The 25214-nt window shown below is 36.7% G+C and overlaps 1 protein-coding gene across 1 annotated transcript in view; it reads left to right on the top strand.

Moving 5' to 3' along the window:
• The first annotated feature begins 422 nt into the window (after positions 1 to 422).
• The window catches only part of ANK3 (ankyrin 3), a 545106-nt gene continuing 520314 nt past the window's right edge, over positions 423 to 25214 (top strand). The window contains exon 1 of the mRNA XM_053582915.1: positions 423 to 926. Within this exon, the coding sequence (XP_053438890.1) occupies positions 864 to 926 (63 nt within the window). The 5' untranslated portion in view covers positions 423 to 863. The remainder of the gene's footprint in view (positions 927 to 25214) is intronic.

Genomic DNA, 25214 nt, shown 5'->3' on the forward strand with positions numbered 1-25214 from the left:
GGTTTCTTCTTGGTTGGTTGCTATATTCCCAGAAGAAAACCAGGGCTTAAATATGAATAATGGCGAATTGGGTATGGGGCTTTCTATAATTAATTAACCCTTCTGGAGAAATCCTTAGCTGAAGAATGCCAAGTTGCCCATCTTTTTTTTCCTTAGCACATAAACAAAAAAGTAATTATAGAGAGAACCTAGCTTGTGGTGTGATTTCTCTAGTAGTAGTGGGTCTCGTTTATTGTTTGAGTCACTGAGTGTTTTTTAGGAACCAGTAACCTGATCTCTTATCACTCTCCCCACCGCCGCCTCTGGTGTGCCCTGATGTATTCAACACATGTGTTCATATGGGAGGCTCGCGGCTCGGAGAGCAATTTACATTCAGCTTCCCAGTCTGCTAGAAGCAGCAAATCAGCCCCTGGGAAAGCTTCAGAGACCTGTCAGCAGTCTGTGGCTTATTTCTGTGTATGTGAGGGTGTGTGTGTCTCTCTCTCTCTCTCTCTCTCTCCTCCTCTCTCCATTTCCAGGCTGGAATCACTGTGGAGAAACAAGCAACAAAGTCTTGTCAAGATCTTATCTCAGGGTAATGATTAGTTAAAAATGAAAGGCTAAAATATTGATTTTCTTTAGAAGAGGCACGGACCTTTTGATGTAGAGAACACCCAGTTTCTTCCTGAGGAAAGCTGAGCAGGGCTACGTTAGCAGCCGCTCTCTGACAGCAGCAGGGCTGGGTTTCAGCTGCGCTGCCTTGCCGGGGAGCACCCGTAAATGGACTTTGGTCTCGATGCTTTGACTCTCGGTCGTGGTTGTGGATGTGGGAATACAGGCGGTGATCTCCTGTCTTTTATAAACTCACCTGATCTAAAGGAAAGATGAGTGAAGAACTGAAGGAGAAAAATGCAAAACCTGCTCATAGAAAAAGGAAAGGAAAAAAGGTAAGAAATGAATAAGCAACATGTTCTCTTCATTGTTCTCTGGCTCTCCGGAGGAAGCGATCTTTAGGCTGTATTTCTAAGAGACTGGCTTTAGAAATTTTAGAAGCTGCTAGAATCAATGCTTTTGTTTTTCTGGGTCTATTAATGGGTGTGTTCTGTGTTGGAGGAAAATCATCACAAGTCGGATACATTGCTAAAATATTTAAACAGTTAAGTATAGTCATTTAGATTTCACTGAAGTGGTGGGTTTTTCATAGTGATATTCAGAATTATTAGGGAAACACATGTCCTAATTATGTGGGGGTGTGTGTGTGTGTTTTCCTTTAAAATTTGCAGAATGCTTGTTAATCAACAGGGTACCATTACTAATGAATGTTATGCTATAGATGTTTAGCTTTAAACACACATTTTAGACAAACTTAAGGAAACCTGTAGTTATACTTTAAAATTACAGCATGGAGGTAAACTCCATTTTAATTATTGATCATTTTGTGGCTGATCTCATATTTTCTTTCAACCCTGCAGTTGTACAGCCATATGCCTAATTAGTCCATTACAATTCATAAAATTTTATTTCCATGTAAATCGAGGAATAATCAATATGTCAATAGATGATCATGGTAAACCTGTAGATTCCTTTTGGTTTCCTTGAATATATGTATCTCAAAATGTGCTCCTAACTTTTTAATACATTTTGAAATGGGGAAAAAAGGTAATTCCCTAGGTCTGCCATTTGTTTTTGATCTACTGTGGTTTATAAATCGTCTTGGTTTTAGGGTGTGCCACCAATGGAAAAGACAGTTGTACATTTGCAACAAAAGAAAAACCAATACCAAAAATAAGATTATAGTTCATAGCTATTTTAAGGAGAATGGGTACTCTGTTTTTGATCGACAACCAAAATCTTCAGATATTTTAATTACTAGGGCTGATATATAGACTTGTGCCTTTTTAATATGCCTTTTTGGCCAAAAGTAATGTGGGCTCAGTAGACACATAGAGAATGGATGGTTGGTTGTAACAGAGAAGATAAATATTTCAATTGCTCACAGACTCTATCAGGCATTTAACATTTTTCATAACCTATTTATTATTTATGGAAAGATTCATTTGAATACAGTGTTCTTAAAGGAGCTACAGTCAGCAGTCTCCTCGGAGGGCATGTCTGTGTGCATGCCAACATTCTAGGGCCGTGTTCAACGTCCTACAGATAGTGAAGCTGTGCAAACTGGGCCTAAGTCAGGCTTGACTTCTTGTGTGTGGTTTCAGCAGAGGTTAATGATGTTGCGAAGGTGCTAGTCTGATTTCCCACGGGAGCAGGTCTCAGCTGCACAGCACAAATCATTTTGTTTAATGCCTAGCACAGTGGTGCTGATGTCAAGGAAAACTGTCAGGTTTGCTCATGTTTATGAGATATGGCCGTCAGTGTCTGACAGGGTCCACCATGATTCTGAACACAGAATGTCACCGGGAGCCCAGACACATGAGGCACGACAGTGCAATCCAGATTAAAGTGAGCAGTGGCTGGGCTGGTTGTAAATCATTGAGCTTTTATGGGGAATCCTTTAACATAGGCTTATTTTCTCTCTACCTTGAAATTTCCCCAGCTGCATTCTATTTCTCCTGGAAGGTTGTCCTGCTCAGAGCACAGTATTAAGCCAGTGGCTTGGAGCCCTTCTTCCTTCCTTCCATACACTCCCAATTGCTTCCAGGGCATTCTTTATGACAACCTTGATCATCACGCTCTGCTCTGCCTACTACCTTCTAAACTCCTTACTACCTGCTCAGTGAAATCCACATTTCCTGACCATGAGGCTTGAAACCCTTCACGATATAACCTATACTCCCCCCACCCCCACCCCAACTATACTTCTTCCATATCTGACTCTATCCAGAATGGAGTTCTTACCAGTCCCTGAATTAAACCACTTCTTCTGATGCTTGTCTTTTGTCAAGTATTCCTATGCTAGCCCCCTTGGTAAATCCTACCCAGCCTTGAAGGTCAAAAGCCCATATTTTGCCCTCTTCTTGAAATCTCTCAACTCACCCTACTTAGAAGTCAATCCGTCTTCTGGTTGTACCGTCAGGCCCTTAACACATTCTGCTCCCTTTCAATTTATCAGGTACCTTTCTTTTTCCCTTGACCACTTTGAACCTCCTGGTCTTCACAGCAGGAAGCACTCAGTATGCTGTCTTTTATGCAGTTGACACTAAATAAATGTCCCATTGTGTTATCTCTTCCAGTTTACCAGTCAGAATTTTCACTGGTAGAGAGGATATAAAACAAATAGGAGATATCTTTTAAATGAGTACACCTGTCTTTTCATATTTTCTGGGAAAAGGATAATATTTTATTGTTGGTTTATATTATAAGATATTATGAGACACACACACACACTCTCTATCATTCTGAACCAAACATTCCAGGAGGTGTCTGGGTGTTCTCCGTGACCTATACTGCAGCAATAGTGGGTGTGGTCAAATGAAAGCATTTCAGGTGGGAAATACATGTAACTTGCTAAAGTCTGTGGTATCAAGCTCCCCAAATAGTTAAATGTTTCCTGGTTACCTACGGAATTATTTCAATATAAAATTTAGTGTTAAAACCTTTTTTATATGCATGGGAATATACTACTTATCTCAAAATCGCCTTAAAAATTATGCGTTGGTGTTTTCAGAACAGATCACACGTGTAGGGCATTTGGGCATAGTCTCTGGCGAGACATTTAATATTGAGTCAGCAAGATAACTATGATGGAGTTATTACATTATTCTGGGTTGCACATAATATGTTTGCATTTTGGTAAGGAATGTAACAAAGTTGGTGTTAGGAAATGCTTTTTCTAAAAACTTTTATATTCTAGAATGTGAAGAGCATGTATGTTAACCATGTCCCATAGCTATTTATCTCTCCCTAGGCTAGTTATGGGAGAAGACCTAAGTTATATTCTAGTCCTGCTTCTAATTTGGCATCTTGTCTTGAATAGAACAATCCAACTCTTTATAAAACAGGGATTATATACCCGGTGCAGCTACCAAGGATAAAGAAATCAATTACTAAAATTATGGTAATCAATAAAACTACATTTTTATAGAGATTTTAAAGCATTAGCACCTAAACTCAAAGTGGTTGTCATGGTGGAATTTTGAACTTCTCATGGAACTAACCCGTGGAGGAAATGACACAAGAGGACATATTGCCCCATCTGATCTTACACTGTGGAAGGGTTTAGTTTAACTAGCTGCCAGATGTGAAAAGTGACCTCTCTAGCATCTATGTTGGGCTGTTTGGGCTGCCATAACAAAATACCATAGACTGCTTGGCTTAAACAGTGGAAACTTATTTTCTCACAATTCTGAAGACCAAGGCTGAGATCAGGGTGCTAGCATGGGGAAGTTCTAGTAAGGGGGTCTCCTTGTGCCTTGAAGATGACCGTCTTCTCACTGCGTGATCACGTGGCCTCTCCTCAGTATATGCCTGTGGAAAAGAGATCTCTGTTCCTCTTCTGAGGCCACCAATGTTATCATATTAAGACCTCATCCTATGACATTACATTAGCTTAACTATGTACTAAAAGCCCTATTGACCGTCACCCTGAGGGTTAGGGTATAAACATGAATTTGGAGTATTAAGCGGAGAGAAGTTTAGTCCTTAGCAGCATGCAAAGAAGGGTGTAGTGTGCAGGTTCTCAACTTAGGTCTGCCTAGTAAATCACATGATGGTGAGTGGAGTTCCTTCTATCAATTTAGTTTATTCCACAGATGCTATGTAGTGGAGAACCTTCAATTACTGGGCCAGATACAGCCACCTGGGAGTTATTCCTGGTTTGGTTCCAGACCACTACAACAAAGCAAATATCTCAGTGAAGTGAGTCACACAAATTTTTTGGTTTCCTGGTGCATATAAAAGGTATACTTGTACTATGCTGTAGCCTGTTAAGTGTGCAACAGCATTTTGTTGAACAAAACAATATACATGGCTTAATTAAAAACACTTTTTTTTTTGACAGTCTCATTTTGTCACACCCGGTACAGTGCTATGGCATCGTAGCTCACAGCAACCTCAAACTCCTGGGTTAGGCAACCCTCTTGCCTCAACCTCCCAACTAGCTGGGATGACAAGCGCCCACCATAGCGCCTGGCTATTTTTAGAGATGGGGTCTCGCTCTTGCTCAGGCTGGTCTTGAACTCTTGAGCTCAGGTGATCCACCCCCCCAGCCTCCCAGAGTGCTAGGATTACAGGTGCCACCACACACAGCCTAAAAATATTTTATTTCTGAAAAATTCTCACAGTCATCTGAGTCTTCACCATATCCTAATCATTTTGCTGGTGTAGGGTCTCGCCTCAACGTTGATGGCTGCTGACTAATCAGGGTGGTGTTTGCTGAAGATTGGGGTGGCTGTGGCAATTTCTGAAAATAAGACAATAGTGAAGTTTGCCATAGTGATTGACCCTACTCTTCCTTTCATGAAAGACTTTTCTATAGCATGTGATGTTATTTACTAGCCTCTTACCCACAGTAGAACATCTTTCAAAATTGGAGTCAGTCCTCTCACACCCTGCCACTGCTTTACTGACTAAGTGTATGTAATATTCTAAATCATTTGTTGTCATTTGAACAATGTCCACAGTATCTTCACCAGGAGTAGATTCCATCTCAAGAAACCATTTTCATTGCTCATCCAAAAGAAGCAACTCCTTGTTTGTCTGATGCTGAGAGTGCAGCAATTCAGTCATAACTTTAAGCTCCCCTCTAACTCAAATTCTGATGCTATTTCTACCACATCTGCAGTGACTTCCTTCGTCAAAGTCTTGAGCTCCTCAAAGGCATCCTTAACGCTTGAAATCCACTTCTTCCAAACCCTGTTAGTGTTGATATTTTGACTTCCTCTTGTGAATCACGAATGTGCTTAATGGTATCTAGAGTAATGAATCCTTTCCAGGAGGTTTTTAGTTTACTTTTCTCAGATCTCTCAGAAGAACCACTATATATGGCAGCTATTGCCTTATAATATGTACTTCTTAAATAATGAGACTTGGAAGTTGACATTACTCCTTGATCCACGGGCTACAGAATGGATGTTGTGTCACAGGCATCAAAACAACACCCATCATCTCCTCAGGTATCTCCCTCAGAGCTCTTGAGTAACCAGGTGTATTGCCAATGAGCCCTAATATTTTGAAAGGAATCTTTTTCTCCAAGCAGGGGGTCTTAACAGAGGGCTTCAAACATTCAGTAAACCATGTCATAAACAGATGGACTGGCATCCAGGCTGTTTTTTGTTTTTTTGGTTTTTTTTTTTCTTTTTCATTTCTAGAGCACAAGTGGAATAGGTTTAGCATGATTCTTAATGATCCTAGGATTTGTGGAATGATAAGTGAATGTTGGCTTCAACTTAAAGTTACCATCTATATTTGCCCCTAATACGAGTTAGCCTGTCCTTTGAATCTTTGAACACAGATACTGAGTTTTTTTCTCACTATTACGGGACTAGGTGGCAACTTCTTCCAACACGGTATAAAGCTGTTTCATCTACATTGAAAATCTATTGTTTAGTATAACTGCCTTCATCAGTTACCTTACCTGGATCTCCCGAATAACTTGCTGCAACTTCTAAATCTGCACATGCTTCTTCATCCTGCACTTTTACATTATGGAGATGGCGTCTTTCTTTAAATCTCATAAACTAGCCTCTGCCAGTTTCAGACTATTCTTCTGTAGTTTCCTCACCGTCTCGCCTTCATAGCATTGAAGAGAGCTTTGCTTTACATTGCACTTTTGATTTAAGGGAATATTGTGGCTTGTCCGATTTTCTATCCAGACCACTCAGACTTTCTCTATAGCAGCAATGAAGCTGATTTGTTTTCTTATCATTCGTGTGTTCACAGGTGTAGCACTTTTAATAATTCCTTTAAGAACTTTTCATTTGCATTCACAACTTGGCTAACTGGTATAAGAGCCCTAGTTTTCAGCCTTTTCTTAGTTTCTGATAGGCCTTCCTTAGGAAGCTTAATGATTTCTAGCTTTTGATTAATGAGAGACATGTAACTCTTCCTTTCACTTGAATATTTAGATGCCCTTGTAGGGTATCGATTATCATAATTTTAACATTGTGTTTCAGGGAATAGGGGGTATAAGGAGGAGAGAGGGATGGAAGAATAGCTGGTTGCTGGAGCAGTTAGAACACATACACTTATTGATTAACTCCTCTATCTCATATGGTCACAGTTCATGCTTCCCCCAAAACAATTACAGTAGCAATACCAAAAATGTCACTGTAACAGATAGAATAATAATGAAAAAGTGTGACATGTTGCAAGAATTACCAAAATGTGACATAGAGACATGGAGAGGTTACATGCTGTTGGAAAAATGGTGCCAATACATTTGTTCAGTGCAGGGTTGCCACAGACCTTCAATTTGTAAAATACGCAGCATCTGTAGAGCCCAATAAAGTAAAGGACAATAAAATGAAGTTTGCTTATATGTTAAAACAGTCTGTGTGTGGAAAGTGTTAAGGGTACTAAATAAAGTTGAATTCAGGTTCTATTGGTGTCGAAGAGGAGGGGGAGGGGCGGCGCCTGTGGCTCAGAGGGGTAGGGCGCTGGCCCCATATACCAGAGGTGGCGGGTTCAAACCCAGCCCCAGCCAAAAAAATTGAAAACTGCAAAAAAAAAAAAAAAAGGGGGGGGGGAGGGGTAAATTCCATTTTGTTCTCAAGTGAGCCTTCCACTTGGAGAGTGTACGGTGAGAGAGAATGGTTCAGAGTAGCTTGTGCACTTTGGTATCTAAGCAATTATGTATCTAGAGTATAGAGAGCAGCAATATTTTATAGCAAGACGTGAGAATGAAGAAAAAGCCCAGCACCACCCCAAGGAATCTGAACTTAACGGCCCCTTTTTTGTCTTGGGGTTCACCAAAAGACTTGGAGCAGGTGAACACTAAGGTCAGATTTTCTTTATAGAAAAACATTCCTACTGTTTGGTAGAAATGCCAGGTGTTTACTTTTGTAAGGTCATTCTGTTTGGTAGGATTATATGTTTCACTGGACTAGGAATATATACTGTCATTGTCAATGATCACTGAGAACTTGGTTCCTTGAGCAGTGTACTAAGTGTTTTTTTTTTTGTTTTTTTTTTAAGGTGCAAATTGGGCAAAAATGCTTAGATATTGCTTAGTCAGTAGTTCTCAACCTTCTTAATGCCATGACCCTTTAATACAGTTCCTCATGTTGTGACCCCCAATCATAAAATTATTTTCATTGCTACTTCATAATTTCCTACAGCAAACTATAATTTGCTACTGCTATAAATCGTAATGTGTTTTCTGATGGTTTTAGGTGACCCCTGTGAAAGGGTCGTCCAACCCCCAAAGGGGTCGCAACCCAAAGGTTGAGAACCACTGGCTTAGATAGTCATTACAAGGTACTGAATCCCATCCCGGTGAGTTTGCTTACTTTCTTGGAAAGTCCAGAAAAAGATTTTTACCATTTTAGCTCAGTGCCCTTTCCATTTTAAGAATACAAACCTAGCTTTAAGCTAAGTTTTATGGTTTGTGTTTCTTCTGACAGTGGACTTCATAACTTTCTCTTTCTTCCAGACTCCCATGGGTTTGCCTTATGTATGTAGGGCTATACTTGTTTCTTCTCTAAGGAAGCTTAAATAATCTAAAAGTATTTTTTTTTTTTTTTTTTTGAGAGAGAGTGTGTGTCAAGGAGATGTCTATTTCTGATTTTTATTCAGTATTTCCAATGCTGCTAGAATTTTGTTGTTGTAGACTTTTCCTCTCCTAGCATCTTTGATTACAGCGTGTTGAGCACCTTGTACCCTCTTCCTAAGTAAGGTGGTGGTGTGCTGGCTGGCGTACCTTGAGCACGTAGCAGTTGCGTTGACCTGTAATTTTCATTCCTGTGTTTGGACATGCTGACTACTGCTCCATAGGCAAATCAGCTCTCAAAGTCTTTTGTGTTGAATGGGATGATTTGAGTAATGGTTCAAGGAACATGATCACATGTTCAATGCATTGTTACTTCCGATGTATTCTCTCTCAAGTGACTTTTATACACATACCCCTATCCCTTTCACTTTATACATCACTGTCAAATGTTTTTTCACTTAGACTTGAATAGCTAGAAATTAAAACATTTCTGCTTTGGTGTAAATTTTATCAACTTTACAGCTAAAAGGCACTTAAAATGATTCAGAGTTTTGTGCATGCACATCCAGGAAACAGAAAATTTGATTCTTCTCATAATTTGTAATATTTTCTTGAACTTAGCCTGGGGGAGGGTCATCTTATTATGAAGATGTCCATGTTTTCTTTATGCAAGATAATTATGCACACGGAAATTTCTTATTGTAGGGAGAAATTGAAGGGATTAATAAAACCTGGGATGTTTTTTCATGAAATAGGAAGTTCATAGGATAATAGACTTAACATAATACTACCTTTTAAAAATTATAGTTAGTGAGGCAGGTTTACCTAGAGATTTTCTTCAAATTTTTGGTTAGAAAGAAGGCAGAGAAAACTTGATATAAATTCATTTTATATATAGCAGCCTTGGAGCATGGACTCTGAGCAGGGTTTTAAAGTGAGGCACTGATATTCCCAGGTTTACAATCCCTTCTCCATAATTCTGAAATGAAAAGCCAATCTTTTTCGTAACTTCTTTGGTGGCAAAATCTGACCCAACAGGAACTTGTTTGGCAGCAAAACCTAATCTGACCTTACACAAAGCTATTTATAGCCTTTATTTATCCTACTTAGTGTGAATATTCATATGTTTTGCTGTAGAAGTAAAAAATTCTTTGCTTATGGGATGCTGCCCTCACACCGCTGGAGATGTCTGTAACATTTATATGTACCTTTCCAAAATCTGAAAAGTTCTGAATTCGAAAGATCTCCTGTCTGCAAGATGTCAGGTGATGAATTGTGAGTCTGTGCTGAGTTCTGAGCTGGGGCTGGTGAGGAACCAGTACAACCAAAGGTTAGCTTGGGGGAAGGGGGAAGAGGCTTGTTTTTGTCCTTAATAAATTCCAGATAAAGTGGTGTTCTGTAATAGAGTTTTTGGTCTTGTGGGAGAAATTATTTCCAGGAATGTTTTAACAGAAAATTGCTTGCTTGGTAATCATTCTGAATATTTGGATTGGGTGGCTTTAAAAATGATATTTATAAAGTTTGGGGTTTTTTTAAGTAATGAATTACAGTTTATCAATATTAAGAAGAAAAATAGAATCTTACTGTTTTAGAAATTCTTAATTTTTTGTATTCATGACCGGTTATATTTTCTGAAAGAAGAAATATACACTTTGGGGGAATTATTGTTTGATTGCATCATTTCGATTGCTTTTCAAAAATAATGTTAATCATATGAATGATAATTAATTTTCCACGATTAGCACATCAAGTGCCCTTTTTCTGTCATCCTTCCCAAATAAAAATTCCCACTTATGGCTATGTTTTTTACAAAATTTAATTTATAAAATTATTCACTGTACTTCTTTTCTGTTTCATATCATTGTAAAGATGAGGTAAATTATTCCATGGCTATGTTAATAGCTTAAATGCAAAAATTGCTTTCAACTCCTTTTCATTTATTAATTTTACAACTCTAGTCATTGAAATCCGTTGGTCTTCCCACCACTAGGGAAGGAATTGGAGCAAAGCGTATTTAAAACATGCTGCTATCAGACGTATCATTAATATCAGTAGAGATAACAACTAATAGGCCAGCTTTAACAGCGTCCTTAAGGCAAACAAAACTCTGAATCATTTATTAAGTTTTAATACTTGAGAAGTATTTAGATTGTGAAACTTGGAACATAATTAAGCAGCTTGCTGAACGCAGACTATATAAACTGCCATCCTTCGTTCCCCAGTCACTAGTCTTTTAAATTAAATGTTCCATAAGATGTGTTTGTCAGGTGTCTGTACTGTGTGTGTTTTAAAATAAGGTGTAATCATGCCAAACTATTTAATAGATTTTTTTTATCATTTCTTTCTGCCTCAGTGACACACCATTTATTCCTTCAACCGATAGTTTTTGAACACTTACTATTCTGGGTGCAAGGAACCAAGACAGACAGTAAACACATACAGCGGGTAACTAGTATAAAAATTACCCAAGAGGCTGCCACCGTGGAAAGGGATTAGGGCTCAAAGAAGTGACAGTTCTTACAGGCCAGGGTGGCCAGGGAAGGCCTTGCAGAGAAGGTGACACTGGAGGGGTGAGTATGCTCAGTCAGGACGGGGACTTGGTCAGCTCTGGACAGGTGACCTTTCAGGAGAAAGGCACTGCTTGGAAAAAGGTCTTGTGGTGCCCAGGTTCTGAGGAAGAAGCATCACTTGACCTCATGATGGACTCTCCCCGTTGACATGAACTTTTTAGATTTCTTCACACAGTCCTCCAATGTGGTTTTAAATTTTCCCTTCCAAAATTCAACCAATGTTTTGCAAGTTTTAAAGGTAAGGAATTACGTTTTAGGAGCCAGTTGGGTTATAATAGAGCACCCAGGGACTTTTTGCTGAGGGAATGAATGATAAACATTTATTCTACTTTCTCTTCAGAGCTACTCACTGATAGCCACTGGGACTTAGAGTGAGGAATTTAAAATTTTCTTGTGGAAAACTACATCTCTCTGGCCTCCATTTTACAATTACTTTTCCACTTGGTACATAGTCTACTCAGCAAAATGGAAATACGAATAAAGGCAGATATCGTAAACGTAATAAACCTGGATATGATGTTGAGGTATGGTAATTCTTGCAAGTGGGAACCTATGAGATACGACCTTAGAATGTAGGCTCCACCACTTCACACATTCCTGTCATATTTAACGTCAGCATTTTGTGTGTACTTGATGACAAATTCAGCCATAATTACAGCAAATCACACTAATTCCTTGAAACAAAGCTTACCCTCTGGATAATTTATCTGGGAACATTGTGCAATTTCCTGTTATTTTCACGAAGCTAACTTATTTAGTCTTTACACACACTGATTTTACCACTAGATAATTTACCCTGGCATCTTGATTGAAAAATCTTTTTAGAATATTTGCATATTATCTTGAGTCACCCTTTCCCTGGTTTTCAATTCAATTTGTTTTAACATAGAAGGAATATCAAAAATATATATAGACATCGAACCACCATGGTCAGAATATTAATGAAAAACATTTTGTGAATAATCGTGGGTAATTAAGTGAATCATATATTGAAGTAAATATTTATGAATAACTTCAAAGTTTCTTTTTAAAAACGGAAGTGACTGTGGCTGTGATTTTATGGATTCCTACCCTACTACCCCCACAAAGACATTTACTGGGAACTTAGTGGATTTCCTTCTATGCTACATGTGAGGTTATTTCATTCAGTCTGTTGTTTTAGACAAATAGAGACGCTCAGGAAAGAGTTTGGCTTCAGATAATCAGAGTTCCTGTCCTGACCCATTCAACAGGTCTCTCCCTCCACAAATGTTGTCTATGTCTTAAAAAATTTTTTAAATACCCAGGGCATTTATGAAGTTAGAATAACAATAATAAGTTCCACAGTCTAGCTTTTCATTTAAAAAATTTTCTCGACATGGCTTTTGATGAATTTGATTATGTGAATGTGTTGGAAGTGAGTGCTGTACCTTTATCAACATACTAGTCCTTAATTGAATTTTCACTATCTTTCATAGAATTTTGCTATTTTATGGGATTCCTATAACAAAGCTCTAAGAATGAAAAAAGCCCTTCTTATCCGTTGTAAATAAATTTAAAGCAAGAGATTTTAAGAAAAACTTAGATAATGAGGCTCTATTTCATTGGAATATATCCTGTTATAATTGAAATTACAAATTATCAAGGTGTAAAATTATAAAATATTAATTTTAATTGCTTAAGTTAATGCCAAGTTTTCTCCCAGTAGTTTGCCCGAAGAAAGTGATTTTAATACTAGTCTCTTATCTTTGTAAAAGGGTTTTTTTTAGGTACACTTCAGAGATTATATGTGAGCTATAAATATGCCAGCCAATTATATTTTTCTTTTTAGATGTACCAATGTGTCTGTATTAAACTATGTCAACACAGGCCTTTTATCTGCTACTTTTAAAGCTTTTCTAGAATCTTTAAAGTGGAGGTTTTTCTAAAAATACTTTAAGGCTGGGCTTATGGTCAAAGGAAAATACTCTGCTTGGTGTACTGGCAAGAACAGAAAACAGAATCATATATACTGAAGTTTGAATCCTTGTACCTCCATTTGATAGCTATTCAAAGTGAAAATTACTTGAATTTTCTAAGTCCTCCTTTTTGTAAAATGGGGATATTTTGTTTACCTATTTTGTTATCCTTCAGTGTGAGGATTAGAAGCAGTATGTATCAAGCAGCCAGCACAGTTTCGGGGAGTGTAGGCATATGGAATATCATAGCTCCCTCATTCTCATTAGTGTTACAAGCAGTGTTCATCTAAGATCCCTTTGTGTGCCACTTACTACCTATGAAAGAAAGCAAATTTGGCGGGGGGGTGGGGGGAGTACAATTGTATTTCCTTATCCCCCTAAATCAGAATTTTTTTCATCTTACTATGAGTTGCACTCTTTGTTACAAATCAGAGTAATTTGTTCCATCTTGGCAAAATTAATTTGTAATGTCAATTTTTTTCTCCTTAATAAGAAAACTAAAAATTTTTCTTCCAGTCTGTTAAAAAAATTATCATTTTAAACTGTTTTAGAATCATATATTTATCTCTAGAGAAATTTTGATTTTGGAACAAATTTATGGAACATCTTGCATTATATAATTGCAAAAATTGGCTGAGATAGTTCATTCCATATCTGTGTAACATTAACTTCTGATGGTACATCTTAGGATTTGGATTATTAACATTAGTGCATTAATAGAACAGTATGTATTTTACTCTTATGTTAGTGCTTTAAAAATCCTTGGCACTCCGTATTTTGTTTAACCATTTAGGGAACAGACTGGTATAGAGGATAGAACAATGGATCATTGGTTCATAGTCTTGGTTTTTCATGCTGACTCTGCTGTAATAGCAGCAAGAAGATTTTAGAAGTAACATGAGATTCAAAATCAGGTGATATGGAAGTCCTCATTGCCATTTCTTTTTTTTTTTTTTTTTTTTGCCATTTCTTTACAAATTGTGTGACCATGCACAAACCACAATGTCAGAGTTCTCTGCTGTGGACACGTAGCACTTCATATTGATACAATCTTGCACACTTAATTTGCCACTTTGTTGGGAATTTTAAAATAATAGACCCAAAACATTAATTGAATTTACTGTGTGATATTGAACTGACAATCCCATTTTTTAATATCTGTAATGCAGCCGAACCATATGGTACCTATGACTCCATGAGTTTCAAGAGACTTCTTATGAAAGATATTGAATTTATATTTTCAAAGCAATGGGGAACTTGATGTGTGGCTGTGTTTTTGCTGGGGGGAGCACAGTGCCTGAGAGAATCTCTTCTTTGTTGTCATCTTCTAGTCGACAAGTCTAACGTTATTTTGCCTCTAACAGTAGAGACACATTTACTAATTTGCATTCTAGTTTTTGTATTTTTATAATCAAGGTGCAAAGGAAACAAGAAATGTTTTCTATTTTGCCTCTAACAATAGAGACAGTAGAGACACATTTACTAATTTGCATTCTAGTTTATGTATTTTTATAATCAAGGTGCAAAGGAAACAAGAAACGTTTTTTAATCTTTTCACCTTTCCAGTAGAATTTCAGTGGCCTTCTGTCATTGTATTTTATGACAACAATAACAAAATAGTGAAACATTCTGAATTTACAATACCTAAAGTAGTTTTTTTGTTTGTTGTTGTTGTTTTTTTTTTTGAGACAGAGTCTCAAGCTGTCACCCTGGGTAGAGTGCTGTGGCGTCACAGCAACCTCAAACTCTTGAGCTTAAGCAATTATTGCTTAAGCCTCCCAAGTAGCTGAGATTACAGGCGCCCACCACAACACTCAGCTATTTTTTTTTTTTTTGGTTGCAGTTGTCCTTGTTGTTTAGCTGACCAGGTCAGGTTCAAAACCTCCACCCTTGGCGCATGTGGCTGGCACTGTAACTACTGTGCTATGGGCTCTGAGCCGCTAAAGTAATTTTTGTTGTTGTTGTTGTTGCAGTTTTGGCCAGGGCTGGGTTCGAACCCACTACCCTTGGTATATGGGGCCAGCGCCCTACTCACTGAGCCACAGAATGCTCTATTTAATGGCAAAGTAAGTAGGGGGACCCCTTGCAATTCTGGTCATTTCCATAGAATTTGTGAATTGCTTACATTTCTAGATCATGGATAATTTATCATTCTGACTTTTTATTATAGCAAACAGCTTATAAAATTTACCATTATAACCATTTTAAAACACACAATTCAGTACCATTGATTATATTTGCAATGTTGTGTAACCATCAGCACTATCTAGTTTGAGAACTTTCGCATTCAAACAGAAACCCTAGAATATTAAGCAGTCACTCTCTATTCCCCGCCAGTGTCCTCCCTAACGCCCACTCTGGCAATCACTAATCTACTTTCTCCAGAGAGTATGGATTTGTCTCTTCTGGATATTTCATGTGAACAGAATTATACAATGTTATACTTTTGTGCCTGTTTTCATTGTCTTGTTCTCAGTGTTCCTCTGTGTTGTCACAGGCATCAGTACTTTATTCCTTTTGTAAGGTGAGTAACCTCCCATTGCATGGATATTCTGCGTATTGTCCATCCTTCATCTGCTGGTAGATATTTGGGTTGCTTCTGTCTTCTGTCTTTTGATTATTGTGAACTGAACTGCAATGAGCATTCTTGTATGATTTTTGTTCAGATATCCACTTCAGTTCTCCTATATGTAAGAGTAGAATGGATGATCATATGGAACTTCTATGTTTAACTTCCTTTTTTTTGAGACAGAGTGTCACTATGTCGTCCTTGGTAGAGTGCCGGAGGCGTCATAGCTCCTAGCAACCTCCAACTCTTAGGCTTAAGCTATTCTCTTGCCTCAGCCTCCCAAGTAGCTGGGACTACAGGCGCCCACCACAACACCTGGCTATTTTTCTGTTGCAGTTGTCATTGTTGCTTAGCTCGCCTGGGCTGGGTTTGAACCCCCCACCCTCTGTGTATGTGGCTGGTGCCATAACCACTGTGCTATGGGAGCCGAGCCTATGTTTAACTTCCTGAGGTAGTGCCAAGCCGTATTCCTCTGATAAATTTTTATAATTTGATTTCTTTTGCACTAAATATTTCAACATTGTGTTATTTATCCAGTCACATGACATATTAGTCTTTTGGAGTAATTTATTTTTCAGGTAAAATGTAATAAAAATTAGTATATATTCCCCATGGAGATAGCAAGAAGGGGTGTGTGGAGAAAGATGGTGATAGTGATACCGACCTGCTACAAATAGAGAGGGGAGCCTGGTGGGCTTTTTGTAATGGAGAGCAGGTACATTCCAGAGCATCAGAGGAAAGAAAAAGCATGTCACATTCTTAATGATGACTTTGTACTTGAAATGTTGACTTACAAATAGTGGCCAAACTGGGAAGACTTTGCAATTGCTATTGCATCCCTTGCACATGACATTGACTCTTCCCAGCATGAAATGGGAAAACAGTCCAGAGAAGGGAATTTACACCAGGCCAGAAACTAGCTGGTGTTCTTAGCCACCTCTGGCTTAAGGTTTCTTCCAGAAGTTTTTTAAAGTCTTAAAATACATATCAGATGCCATCTGTATTGCCAGCATTGGTTAACTTAGTTGTGGATCAAACAGGCTATAACTCTTATTGCTTTTCTTTTTATAGTAATTCTTATTTCTTATCCTAAGTTCAGTCATTCTCAGTTTGATTCCTTTTTCTTTTTTGGAGTGAGAGGATGCCTCTGAGCAATGTTACAAAAGGTTTCTGAACCTGGTGGGCTGTGACTAACAATTGCAGCTGCTATTTTGGTCCACTTTTCCTGGGCAAAAACGAAGTGAGCTGAATCACTCCTTTCCTTTAAGAACTACTGGATACTACTGAAATGGGCATAAATGTATTTGTCATCTATGTACAAAAGACTCAATAAAAAAAGAACTACTGGATATTTGATTCTGAATAGGGAGGTTGTCATCAAAATAAACAAGTATTTACTGCCTTGCTCTGTGGTAGACATTGTAGGAAAAGAGGTAAGTTTTGGATAGTTATTTGCTTATGAATCACATGACCATTAGGCACTACAGGAAAATCCCCAAGGTATCAGGTTCCTAAATCTCTTCTGGGTGGGGTAGGCTTTTTGTTTTGCTTTCTTTTTTGGTGGAACCCAACCTTATTAAAATATGCAATTAATTGGAAAATACGGAAATTGTTGTGTAGTCCACTAGTCCATACTGATATTACCCCACAGGCTTACTTTCAGGTCATGATGTGTGTTACAGTATTGAGGGTTTAGAATTATCTATTTAAGAGTCCTCCAAGGTCTGTTTCATGGTCTTCATACTCAGAACAATGTAGGCTTCATGTCTGAATGCTTTTTGCTGTACTTTTTTTATAACTAGAAAATTTATAATTTTAGTGGGATATTTTTTATAGGCTATTTTCCAATTAAATATGGCCTCCTTATCTAAATGCTTTCTTAAAACTTCTTGCTTTAAATTTATTAGTAACTAAAAGTTTTTTTAACCATGTTTTGCTTTATTTCCTGTCCACTTCTGTAAGAATTTTGTACTCAAGTTCCATTTTAAAACAAATATAAAACCGAAAAGTTGGGAATCTTCTTGCTGAGAGGATCAATGTGGAAGGTATTTCATGTTTTTATTTCATGAAATACCTCAATCTAAGAAATACAAATTTTTACCTAAATCTTTTGGGGTCTTATACAACACAAGTATATTGTCAAGTATTGATATGTTATCATACCTTGTATCTTCTATAAAGTGTATGATAATTATCAAAACTGTGTGTGGTTATCCGGATAGTATAACTGAGATAAATGGTAAAGCATGATTGAATTTTGTCAGGAAAATAAATCTGCTAATTGATGTAGAGAAAATCCTCATTGGGATGTGTCTTAACACATATCATTGAAGATATCAGTGCATTGGATGAAGTTTGGATTTTTAGATGAAGTTCACAGTGGTTTTTGGCTTGCCATCTACTTTAGAGTGCCATCATTTACTCCCTTTGACTTCGCGCTATGAAACCACGTGCCATTGCAATTTCTGGCTTCATGGTCTTGGTCAGCAGTAAGTAGATATTCTTTGTAAAATGATGCCATAGCAAAGAAGGGGGTAAGATTGACATCGAGGGCTCTTTCCTTGAGCTACAACGGGTTTGGAGCCCAGCCGGATCACCCATTAGAAAAATGCTCTCATAAAACATACATACATGTGCTCCTCAAAGCACTGAACTGAAGATTTTGAGTAGAGAAAGGAACACAGGGGCTTGAGCTGGAAAAATCTGAATAACTCTTGAGGAGCTCTAAATGGACTCTGAACTTTCAGATTTCTGAATTAGTGTATATGGAGCGCTTGTTTATTTTATGAATAACATGTTGTGAATCAACTATTTCAGGAAAATGGAAGATAAATTTAACATTTTCTGAATCCTTCCTAAAACCAACCATGTGTTTTCTTCATTATCTCACTCGTGAGCAAGCGCAATCTAAGAAAAGTGTCTAGGATCATCCAGTGTGTATGTGGAAGTCTCAGGATTCCAGACTGTTAGAATTTAAAACCTAATTCCTTCTTTCTTACTCTTTAATATTTCCCTAAGTTAAGGAAGTTTGTCATCCTCTCACCCTTTAGATTTCTCTATATTAAGGGAGTTTGCCATTTAGGTAGTATAATTAAATCTCAGTCCTTATAACTATCAGTTGGTATTACAACAAAGTAAAGGAAGCAGGTAGATTTAGCAAAATAATTCAGTTCTTTGCACTTTATTGCTAAACACAGCAGATTTCCAGGATTCTGCAGCAAACTAGATTCATAAAAACAGCTCAGCTCTCACATATTGAAAGTTCATGACTGATACATGAATGGTGGCAGATTTTCGTTAAAATTGCCATACCAAATTCACAAGGTGTCCAAGATCCTTAGCCATAACATATGTTTTTGCTTTGTAATTATACATAAAACTTTAAAGCCAGTGATGTTTATATTTATTGTTGTAATCAAAGCATTTTGTTGAAACCTAGCATATGTATATTTTACTTGGTTGTGAAGTCTCGGACACGGATATTTTAAAAGTGTTATGCATTCAATCTTATTAAATACTTACTAGAGGGCACAAAAACTAGCGTATAGTTTTGATCACACAAGTATGAAGATTCCTATTTTAGTTGTAGATTAACAAGAAATGAATATAAATACCATATTTTCTCAGCTCTAAACAACACAGTATCTTGCACACTTTAATATCTGTGAAATTGGAGTGTATCTTATAATTGATAAATTCTTATCTTTGCTTTTGTCCAAGCAGCAGGCTGTGGTAGCTGTCATTGGTTTCATGTTTGCAAACTTGATTGTTACTCCGGGCAATGTGACTGCAATGCCTCAAAATTTCAGTCAACAAACTATTTAAAGATCCTTTAAGAGAGAAACTTATAGACGGCAGGTTAGAAGAAATTCCTGGAGATGATCGCAGAGCACTTTTAGAAATGCTGCATCATCTACCATCTTGATGGGGCAAGGATGGATCTGACATGTAAAACGCAACATTGATGTGAAGTCAAGGTGTTGATGAGGTGGAAGATTAAGAATATCTTAACCAGTTTATTTCACTTGCATTTTCCTATTTTACATTTATATGAAAGTCAACTATAATAAAAGTCTAGGTATAAATCAGTCTAGTTTTTCAAAAAGATGAAATTTGAAAGTTCATGTGATAATTGTGTCATAATTTGACAGCTTTTTTCTTTGTGTTACATGAAAAGTGATACATTTCATAATGGCATGTTAAATGTGGTTGAATATAGTAGTAAATTACCATTTCAAATCAAAGCTCAGAAATTTGTATTTTTATGACTAAAATTAGAAACATAATGGTATTAAATTTCTGCTGTATGCTATTATACTATACCACTACATTAAAATTTTAAAACTTCTGTGTTCTGGAAGGTATTTTTCTTCAAGGTCAAACCAAGGTCAAAATAAATCTATGAACTCTGTTTTTTTTCGAGTTCTTCTAGTTTAATTTTTAAACGGCATCCTAAGAATTAGCAGTGCACATCAATTTAAACTTGTAAATAAGACCAGATCAAACATGGAGACTTAACTGAATGGCCTTGAAATTATTTGGCTCTCGAATTCCTTCTGTAAATTTGTTTTCCTCAATAATAGCCCTTTTGTTTCAATCTGATTTATTTTTTTTTTAAACATAACTATTCTTTAGTCTGTTCCTGAGTGTATTGGCCATATATTCTCATTTTCAGTTTGTGCAGTATTAAATAATATCCTTGAATATTCAGTCTTTAAATTCGTGTCTTAAATGGTGTTACGTTGAAAAGGCAAACAAAGAAAAAATCCAAAGCAGACAATTTAATATGTAACTTACGGAAAAGAGAACCAGTATCATGGTATTAGTAAAATAATGCAGTTGAAGACATGGGAAATATTTAACTTAACAAGCCATCTTTTAAGCTATAGACATATTGAAGTGATACAACCTTTACTCCTGAAGAGGCATTGAACAGTATTTAGAACAATGTGGTTGATATATTAAGAAGTTACAAAAGGGCATAACATTCACCATATAAGTAAAAAAACAAGAAAAACCTCATCAGTTTATGAAAATGCCATAGATTTATAAAATAGAATTCACTTCATGATAGCAATGGCTTCTCCAGAGATGTTAAGTACTATATATGACATGCTGTGTTCATGATTTTCTTCTGAATTTAGGTAAGACTGATACATAATTGTGGAGTTAAATATCATTTATATTTAACCTTTATATTCTTCTGTCTTTCAGTCTACATTGTCTACATTTTGTTTGAGGTTTATGTTTCAGAAAAATATCAGAAAATATGAAAAGGCAAAAAAGAGAAAGCTATGTAAACATTCTAAAGTCTATTTAAAGTTTTAGTTTTTTTATATTTAAGAAGCTCTAAGAATGTACATATATATTCACCTTCATTTTGATAAAATGATATTAACTTGAAATTTTTCAAAATAAATTTATACCAGGGCGGCGCCTGTGGCTCAAGGAGTAGGGTGCCGGTCCCATATGCTGGAGGTGGCAGGTTCAAACCCAGCCCCTGCCAAAAAAAAATAAATAAATAAATTTATACCAAATTTTAGAGGAATCACACACAGTAAATGCCTCTTATTCTGTTACTTATACAGAACGAATTTATTAATGATACAGTGAAAAGCTGCTTATGTCTAAAGTCCTGTATTCGTAAGATATATGAATTTTTTTTTTTTTTTTTTTTTTTTTTTTTTGAGGCAGTCTCACTCTGTTAACCCCAGGCTAGAGCGTGCAGTGTTAGCCTAGCTCGCAGCAACTTCAGGCTCCTGGGTTCAAGTGATACTTCTGCCTCAACCTCCCAAAGTAGCTGGGACTATCAGCATCCACCACCAGGCTCAGTTAATTTTTTTTCTATTTTTAGTAGCAATAGAGTCTTGCTCTCGCTTAGATTGGTTTTGAACTCCTGAACTCAAGCAATCCTTCTGCTCAGCCTCTGAGAGTGATAGGATTGCAGGAGTGAGACACCACGCCTGGCCTCATGGATGTTTTTATAATGTAAAATATTATCGTATTTTGTCATGTATAATGCGTTTTCATGTATAACGCACACCCATGCTTTGGCCCAAACTTTCAGGAGAAATATCTTTTGTTTTTTAAATTTAAATTATTTTGCTTATATTTAGGTACTTGTTTTTTCTATTATAACGGAATTTTAGCATTTATTTTTTTTTAACATATTCTGGTACAAGAAATTTTATGGAACAAATAATTACAAAACACAAGAATAGTATGTACAAGGTACAAGAAATTTTATGAACCAGTAACAAATTTATGATATTTATGCTTCATAGAAGGCCAAGAGTGCTCCATCACTGCCAACATCAGAAGTGTTGTCTTCTTCAATTTCTGGATTCCCTGTGTCTTCTGAAGAGTCACTTTCCTCACCCCAGTAAATTTCATTGTTCTTAGTTTCATCCATAGTATTGCTGATGCTCCATTTTTTCAACAATTTCACAAGCACGTCCTTCTGTTCTGTGATTTTAGGATCCAACCCAAACCTGGGTGATGGATACCTTCTTGATTTTCCCTGTAGGTGTTAAGTCACTACCAGCTGGCTGCATCCACGATGTCCACTCTTTTTTCACTAGTGCCTTAAAGGGCATGCAGTTAGCCCACCAGGTATTACAGCACCCTGAGTTTTCAAGTCTGCAGTGATTACCATATTCTAGGATATTCTTTTGCATTTAGATGTGATGATTGCTTTCTAGAGTTACACTTGTAATGCAGAAACATAAATCAAAACGTTTATATGGATACAGAATTAGTACTACCCATGTATAATGTGCAACCTTGTTTTTACCTCAAAAATTTAGGTAAAAAATTGTGCATTATAAATAGAAAAATTGGTATATTTACGTAAAACATGACTCTATAAGATATACAAATATAACATTTTTAAAATCTTACAATTAACAAAAATGTTATGGTGTGATTTACACATGATTTTACTGTTGTGATTTTTAGTTTCGATAATTTTCTTTTTCACATGATATGGCAAATTACTGAACAGTTCTATTCTTTCCATTTGAATGACTCTAGTTCACTTCAATAAAAACTAAGCTTCTTCAGGAAAGCATAGTTAAGTACTCCTTATTTCCTGGAAGGTATTCCATGTCCTCTCCTGCTGTCCTTGTTACCAAGCTCCTTGGAAGTATCTGTGCAGACAAGCCAGAGTAATATGCCACCTAGTGACCCCATAAAGAATTCACAATTTTCAATCAACAATCCAGCGTGTATTAAAGCCATTTCATAGGATAGGTCATTATCAGAATGCTTTCTTACAATATCTGTGTATGGTTTTAGCTCTTCGTTTTTATTTATATTTCCAGATGGCAATTAAGTTACAAATTTTGCATTTGATGTAAAGAAAATTCGACAGATGGTGTCTGTTTTTCCTGAAATTACTAAGAAATGCGATAGGCCTCGGCAGAATCTAAGACAGCGGTTCTCAACCTGTGGGTTGTGACCCACAGGAACTGTATTAAAGGGTCGCAGCATTAGGAAGGTTGAGAACCACTGATATAAGTTAAATGGCCAAAATGCCTAGAATTCTAGGCAGATTAATCCTTTTTGTTTCTGAAATATAGCAAGTGCTTCAATAAGTTTAAAATATGTTATGAACATTAGTTCAACTAATTATGTACCTTAGGGATAAGTATTAGGCCTTTTCCTCAATGTAGAAGTGAGGGAGTTGGTCTTTAAACAGCATATACTATAGTCATAAAAATGAAGTTTTGTTCTTCTAGTGTTTACACTCTTAAAGAACAAGAATAAAATATTAAACCACAGCAAATTAATAGTAAGAACATCATACAACATTTATCTCTGTTGTAAATGTATTGAAGTATAAATAAGATAAATATTAATCATTAATGTTTTAAACTATAGCCTTTTGAAACCTATTTCAATGTTATTAGTAATTTTAGGCTCACAGTGTATAACATGTTATGGAAAACCACATTGCTTTGTGTATATGCTAGTCTACATGTTGAGGGGGGTATATGAAATAAGCCCATCTTTCACGCATGCATGTAGCAATGTTTGGTTAGCTTGGTTTTCTGAAGAACTGTCATTCAGAAGGACTGATAACAGAGGCATGGTTTCTTATTCAATCTCCCTGGAAACCGGAGATGCCAATGATATTTCTATTGGGGAATTTGACAGTTGGACACTTCTGTTACGTGTATGATTTGGGTTTTGGTATGAAATCATGGATGAAGTAAGCAGAATCTGTAAATTGTGATCATCAAATGCCCAGAACTCTTTTAGCTTCAATTTTCCTATCCATAAAAATGAGGATGATATGATGTCTACTTTATGAATTGTTGTAAGAAATAAGATTGTGAATGTGAAACTATTCAATCGTTTATAATCATAGAATAATAGTATTAATGTATTATGATCTTATACTGTAGAATTTTAAGAATTAGCTATATATGAGAAATGGAAAGACAAACTATTTCAATCAATGGGAACTAGTTAATTACTTGAATATAATTAACTACTTAAATAGTTAATTATATTCAAGGCCTGGCTCTTATTTTGAACAAAGTTATTTGGAGAATAGGTCAAAACCAAGTTAAGACTTGGTTCTGAGACTCACTGCTTATTAAAACAGGCAGCTTGATATTTTATAAAACTTCGTTGCTATTCTGAATGTTTTCAGTCAGTGCTTTCTTTGAGAAGTTTTCCTTCTTCGGAGAATGTAATGAGAACGTGTCCTCAGAACAAATGTGTTCATTGTGTCATTTCAGACTTTTCGTATGTTCCACTGGCTGTGCCTTAGAATTCTAGCTAAGAATTTCCACTAAAGGAAATTGGTATACTTTTTTCTTAGAAATGAAATAAAACATAGGGCTAAGATGTTAAGATGGCGCCACCCTTCCATATTGACTATGGTTCCTAAAACAAGATTTTATAATATTTTTTCAAGTTTGTATAAAGTTTGACAAGAGCTTGTCTTTTGCTGTCTACTCTTCATAAACACATTAACTTAACAAGGGAAATCACGCTCTCTTTTTTCCTCTTCTCTCTCTCTCTCTCTCCCCCTCTCTCTCTCTCCATCTGATCATCTGATTAACTACAATAGTTCTTCATTGAGGGACCTAACACATAAGATGGCAGAGAACAGGAGGAAGCACAGGTAATAGTGAAAAATATGGCTGGTTTCGAGTCCAGCAACAAGTTTACCTTGTTGTGACTCAGTTTTATCTTCTGTAAAATGGGGTTACTGTTATCTGCCTTACAGGGTTGCTGTGAGGACTTCATAAGTTAAAACGTCACCTGGCACTGGGAAGCACTGTGTGAGGACCTGCCACATAAACTAGCCTGATTCTGTACTCTTTCTTGACCTCTTTTTTCTTGTGGTTGCATTTTTGGAATTACTGTGTTGATTTTCCCTGTGTGTATGTCTTCCACCTCTTGCATTGCAGAAATTAAGCTCAGTTGCTTGTTTTTTTTTTTTTTTTTAGACAGAGTCCCATTCTGTCCCCCTCGATATAGTGCTGGGGTGTCACAACTCATAGCAACCTCAAACACTTGGGCTCAAGCAATCCCCTTGC

Source organism: Nycticebus coucang, chromosome 3 (genome assembly GCF_027406575.1).
Source record: "Nycticebus coucang isolate mNycCou1 chromosome 3, mNycCou1.pri, whole genome shotgun sequence".
In the NCBI taxonomy this organism is placed as follows: Eukaryota; Metazoa; Chordata; class Mammalia; order Primates; family Lorisidae; genus Nycticebus; species Nycticebus coucang.